Genomic DNA, 6700 nt, shown 5'->3' on the forward strand with positions numbered 1-6700 from the left:
ATTGACTATCAAAAGTAATTTCCTGAAAATCCTCAAGGGAGCAAATTGAATCAGACTAACTCTAGGGCTGTGTGCTCTGCTGTTAAGTATTCTACAGATGGGCCTGAAGTCAAAGGCCTAGCTAGGCAAGACTACAGAGAAGGACATATTCTGAGACAAATGAATTAATAAATTAATAAATATTTAACCTCTAATGAACAGTGAAGCTGCCTCCAGGTGTGAATGAACATGTATTATTTTGTAAATTCGAACATTGACAGTGACCTGGCAATGCTTTCGTAGGGGGAGAGTGAGACACATAGAGCGTAAAAAGGAGAGAGAGCAAGGACAAGAGGGAATAAGAGAGATAAATAAAGAGAGAGAGAGATTGAGAGATTGAGAGATTGAGAGATTGAGAGATTGAGAGATTGAGACAGGAGCGTTCCTAAAAAGTAAATAAATGATAAGCTCAACGATTGCTCTCCTCTCCTCTCTTCTCCCGGCAGGCTCTGAGGGAAGCTGATTAATAATGTAGAGCAGCAGATGGCTGGAGATCCAGGCAACAGCAGAGGTACATGAGTGACTACATCTTTAATTGTTTTAAAGAACGTGTCACAACAGGACTTGAATGTTCAGTGTCCGTTCACACTTCAGACGCGCTAACAGACTGATGCTGATGGAGTGCGGCACCGCTGCTCTGTCACTGTCTCAGCCTCAGCCTCAGCTCACTATGACTAACACACACACACTGGCTCATGTATCAGTAACACAGTACACACTTGTATACCGACGTTCAGAACTGGAGGGTTAACTTGACTAATAACAAAGTGCATCATCATTGTCAAATAAAAGAGTAAATCCAATTTCATTGTAGATAAAGAATTATTGAGATGGTCTTAATATTGAGTCTCCATCTTTTAAAAGAAAAAGTTGAAATGTTACACTTCCAATGTTATATTTTACAGTTAAGCATGCCTTAATAAACAGATGAACGTGACCTGTAAAGTTCTATAACACAACATCAAATCTCTGAGCATCAGTTCACAAGGAAACAGCAGGAAAATATTTCAAATGTACATCATCAGTCAGGTTGAAAGTCTTTGCTTCACATATATGACACAAGTCTTTATCCATGACAAAGTCCACAAGTTAGAGTCCAATAGCAACAATACAGTGCTGGGAGAATACGTCAGCTAATAAAGGGGTCCATAATCCCACAACATTCAACATTTCTCATAAATTACAATCAAATTAATAACAATGAAAGAAATATCTTAGAAAGTTTGATCCAAACACTAGGATGTCTGGTTAGATGCCTCTCCTCTCTGCTTCCACAGGAGCACACAACAGTACTGTCAGAGTATTGTGGGAGTACTGTGGAAGTACTGTCAAAGCACAGTAGGAGTATTGAAGCAGTATTGTGGGAGTATAGTATCAGCACAGCAGGAGCATTGTGGGAGTAGCGGTATTGAGGAGTATTGCGGAGTACAGAAGAAGTATTTTTGGGAGTACTGTCGGAGCACATTAGCAGTATTGTGGGAGCACTGTCAGTGCGGTATGACTACAGTAGGAGTATTGTGGGAGTGATATAACTGCATTGTGGTAGTATTGTCAAAAAGTAGAAATATTTTTGGGAGTACTGTCGGAGTCCGGTAGAAGTGTTGTGGTAGTCCATCTGTGCTTCAAGAAAGCAGGTGGGAGAGAGTAGTCATTACAATCTCAGTATTTCCGTTCCTGTCCAATACACCCTTAGTGTCTGTCTGTCTACACGTTCACTTCTTCTCCAGGGGCTCCTTGGGACAGTGAGAGTGTTTCTCCGGGCTGCTGCCCAGCGTCGGGGCCTTGGTAGCAGGGCTTGGACTCGAGCTGTCCCCTCCTCCGCCTCCTCTCCCTGAGGCTCCAGAAGTAACCGCCATGCCAGAGCCCACCGTGGGCCTGCCGACCCCAGGCCCCACCACCCCGACCCCGGTCAGGGCTCCAACTCCAGCCCCAGGTCCGGGTGCGGCCCCCAGCAGATTGGCAGACTGCAGAACAGCCTCGGAGTGCTCCCGGGCCTTCATACGTAGGGCGGCCACGCTAGCAGTACGGTTGCCCTGACAACCGTACGGAGGTAAGAAGGAGAGACCCATGGGGTCTGGAACGCAGCAGGAGCACAGGCCTCCACCTGAAAGACACAACCAAATCACCAAATGAGCGGAGTGTTTAAAAATCAACATATCCTCATTCGTATTGTCTTCATCACCATTTTCTCAATTCACTCAAAATAAATTATTAATTTGTGTCATGGACAGTTTACTCCTCGTGGTTGACACAAATTTTCTTATCATCCTCATAAAATTTTACAATGTCTTCATTTATCAGATGCTTATATACAAAGTGTCCTAAAAATAGCTCATATAGAAAGTACAGCAGTAAATTACATCAGAAATGTATAGTTCTAACAGAGTTTCAGTGGTCTGAATCAAATAACAGTCTATCATTACCAGGCACAGTGCAAACAAAACAAACAAACAAAAAAAATCCACTAGCAGGCACAGTGCAACAATAACAGGATCTCAACTACAGTGCAGCAATGATGATCATGATGATCATACTGGTCCTCTTACCTTTAAGGGTGGCGACTTGAGACAGTGCCTGTGCGTAGGTAGCAGAGTTGAGGAGAGTCCCTGGCAAACAGGATGGAAAGAACGGACCACCAGGACCCACCGGACGGTTCATACTGAAAGAGTGAAAGGGAGGGAAGAGAGAGAGAGAGAAGAGAGAGAGAGAATTATTAAAATATGCTTTTGTGTGTTTTGCATCTGTTGGTGGATAACTTTCCACACAACTTAATAAAAAGTAAAAAGTATATATAAAAAAAGGTATAAAGAATAAAGCTAAATCTATGTTGGTACTATATATGTTGAGCTCTGACCCCTGACCCCACCTCTGCTGCATTTCCATTGGCTCTTTGTGCTTTCTGTTGTGGTCCACTGGAGACTGGGAGTTCAGACTGCGGGACGGAGGAGTGCCTCCCTCGTTCATCTGCTCTTTTCCTCCATCAGGGTCTCCACTCCCTCGCTCTGTCTTTCTCCACTTAGCTCTGCGGTTCTGGAACCACACCTGGAGAGGAGAGAAGAGGAGGACCAGTAAGTAACCAAACAGGAGGAGGAGGAATAGGAGGAGAAGGAGCAAATGAGGCCAAGATGAGAAAGAAAACCAGAAGTTTCCTGTAAAACTTTATATCATGCTGTAAACCAGGATATAACATATTGGAACTTGATATTCCAAAATAAAAGTCTTGTTAGAAAAGAAAGATGGCCCAGTTCGTAAAACAGACTGAAAAAATCTGTTTCAATGACTTTCCACTGTGACTTCTCCCGAACTTCACCAAACACACAGCTGAACACATAAGGCCAAGTTCTAGTATCTTAATTGAATGAAGGTCGTTGCCTATAACAACATTTAATTGAGCAATTTTTCATTATCATATTTTAATGACTTCCCACTGACAGTTGGGCTGCCTGAGAGAGAGCGAGCTGTGATGAAGTCGTTTATTTCCTATTTAGTGATTGTTTGACAACATCAGATTCGATTAAGACTGCGCTCGCGCACGCATTAATCACGACGTGTGAATGGAAGTTGGAATCAGGACGTCTGCATGCGCGCCTGGGCGGTGCGCGCGGGATGTTGGGTGCTCGCAGCGAGCAGCCGTCCTATTGTGCGCGAGGTACAATGATGTCAACAGCCAAACAAAATGCTGGCATTCATTCGACATAAAGAAAGGACAACAGTTTAATGGCAGGACAACAATATAGAGAAGGGACTTATCTCACCCTTGCACCTTCTAGCTAGAAGTCACGCCCCGCCTTTCTGAATGGTCTATAATTGCTCCATTAATCTCAATTTGCTGCATGCTCTTAATGCAGGGAGGCCCATTGACACAAAAAAAGGAGAAGGGGGGGCAACAACTCCACAACAGAAAAGAACATTTATTTTCTAATAATTATGTAAGTTTAATATCCCTGCATACAGCGACCGATTCATGTTCAGATTTAATAATAGGAATGTCGTAATCGGATTAGATGGGAATAATTTGTTTACAATCCCTAATTTACAGCGCTGGATTCCATTATCACGCCCCGCCAAGCGATAGTAAGATGACCCAGGGGAACAAAAGGCAAACTATTATATTTCCCACAATTAGATCTGCTCTCACAACAAAACCCAAAAGCAAATGTAGAATGTGAAATTGCATACAGGACACATAGAATTTAATTACATCTGGCCCAAGTTTATAACCGGGCGTATGCAGGGCAGGAGAGGAATATAAATTGCTAAATTTAAGGTGTGTGTGTGTGTGAGAGAGAGAGAGAGAGACAGAGACAGAGAGAGAGAGAGAGAGAGAGAGAGAGAGAGAGAGAGAGAGAGAGAGAGAGAGAGAGAGAGAGATTGTGTGTGACTTAAACATTCTCTGCCTTCTCTAAAAGCATCCTATACCCTCTTTGACCGGCGGAAATGGATCCGCGCGGATTTTTTCTTCCTTTGAGACGCGGACAAATTAGTGAAGAACATTATCGCTGGTTAATTATGAATGACCGATTAATCAAGCTAATCTAATATTCACCATTATGTTGATGTTATTAAAGTGCATCGCTAGAATGACAGAGTGGCTTAATTTACCCTGGTCAAACGTGCTCAGAAGGCTTTATGATGCCTCAGATGGATTGATAGGTGGAAGAACTGCAGTCTCGCGCGGGTTCTCACCTGCACACGCGCCTCTGTCAGGTTGATCTTCATGGCTAGCTCCTCGCGCGTGAACACGTCCGGATAATGGGTCTGGGCAAAGACTGCCTCCAAAGCTTCCAACTGAAACAAGAATATAATTAGGCTACCTGTTCCTATCGAAAACTAAAGACTTTGTCATATAGGCTAGCCGAAGTGTAAAGGCGTGTTTACAATAGGATTGGTTAACGTCAGGGGTCGACACATAGACTAGGCCTATATTTGAAATATTAACCTTTTTTGTTAGTCCTATCTGTAATGAATGCATAGCCCTATCCTCTGTCAAATCTTAGAATTAACTAAATATTTTTAAAGTAGGCATGTCTTTCTCATGTAAAAGTTGCGTATATATTAACTATTATCGATAAAATGAGAGGATGTGAATTTCCAGAGAATTGGCTCATTCTCGGCCGAAGGGTTATCCAGTGATTAAATTGCCTAAATTGGTAACCAACCAAATAAGAGTTAATGAAAAGGTGTAGCCTACAAGCAATTCATTTACAATTGGAGACATTGCAAACATATTTACAAATCAAATCATTTTCTCCATATAATTTTACACTGACACACACTACTAGGGAAAGATTTTTTGACATTTTTGTTTGCTTGTAATTAACAAAAGTTAAAATTCACCTGTTGTAAAGTGAATGTTGTTCTATTTCTGCGTTGCTTTCTCCGTAGAAAGCCGTCGTCGAAATCCCCGGCAGAGTGATTGGCAAACCCGCTGGAATTCACTGAGAATTAAATTGAAAGAACTTAACACAATCTATTATAGGCCTACATAAGAGTTGCTAAAATGGTATAGCCTACAGCCTACATTGAGAACGCATTGCTTTAAAATGCACGATAACGGTATTTATTGTAGGCCTAGGCCAGAGCACAAACAAAATAATAGGCTAATAATACAATTAAAATGGAATCAGTTGACCCAAGGAGTTTATGCCTATTTTTAAATACACGTAGGCAAAAAGTAAATAATTTGTGGGCCTTTGAGAGCAGGTGTAATCCGTTATATTTCAATAAAGCATGACACATCGATGTTGCAGGTCTGAGAAGAACCGTGACCGTCTAAAAGGCATGACACCGAACATCTGTGCCCGCAGACGGGACAACACCCGGCCGCTACTGGCCCGAGGGCTTAACCGCTTTAAGTCCTCATGAACCATGCAGATACCATGTTGTAAAACAAACCGTTCAAGTTTTTGTCCATAATAAAGTAGATATCTTACCAATGTCTGAAAAAGGTAAATCACTAGTTCGCATATGTTTTTAGTTTACAAATTCAAGACAAGCAAATTTGACCTTTTAAAATTATTTTTTTTAAACTAGGCTATAGGCTATAAAACATCGCCATATGACTTAGCATTTTCAACTATGCTCGCAGGAATTTTCATTTCATGGCAGCACAAGCTTTTTATATTTTGCTACAAAAATAATCGTAACATCAACACATTGTCAAGTCATAGCCTACTTACACGTGTTAGTGCGACAGCACTCCCCATCCAGTTGGGGGGGACAGTGGAAGTAAAACATGCTTGTAGTCTTGTTGAGACGAATCTAAAATTAATACCAAACAAGTTTACTTCAACAGCATGAATAGCTTACTTAAAAAAAACTATAAAGAAGTAATATAGACTGTTTTCAAATGCTAAAATGCCATCTACATAATGTCTTAACTTATAGAAACATTTAAATAAGAATTTAAATAAGAATTCTTGTAACGAACCAATTTTAAGAAATGCTAAATCCAGTGTAGATTTAGTTAATTCGGCGAAATCAGTGAAATGTAGCTCGTAAAAAACAAGGGGTATCCGCTCTTCTGCGTGTTCAGTTTGAGTTGTCTGCTCGCCTAGATGATGCTGCGATGAGGAGGGAGGACAACCTGCTACAGTATGGCACAACCGGCATTTGCGATCTCTCTCTCTCTCCCTCCCCCCTCTCTCGCTCTCTGTCTCTC

General features: G+C 41.7%; 1 protein-coding gene across 1 annotated transcript; it reads right to left on the reverse strand.

Moving 5' to 3' along the window:
* Positions 1-1751: 1751 nt before the first annotated feature.
* On the reverse strand, positions 1752-6276 carry drgx (dorsal root ganglia homeobox). The gene is made up of 6 exons (XM_067237020.1): positions 6219-6276; positions 5377-5477; positions 4726-4827; positions 2906-3081; positions 2586-2698; positions 1752-2143 (listed from the first exon to the last, which is right to left on the reverse strand). The coding sequence occupies exons 1-6, from the start codon at positions 6274-6276 to the stop codon at positions 1752-1754; spliced, it is 942 nt and encodes a 313-aa protein (XP_067093121.1).
* Between the last annotated feature and the right edge of the window lie 424 nt (positions 6277-6700).

Source organism: Osmerus mordax, chromosome 5 (genome assembly GCF_038355195.1).
Source record: "Osmerus mordax isolate fOsmMor3 chromosome 5, fOsmMor3.pri, whole genome shotgun sequence".
In the NCBI taxonomy this organism is placed as follows: Eukaryota; Metazoa; Chordata; class Actinopteri; order Osmeriformes; family Osmeridae; genus Osmerus; species Osmerus mordax.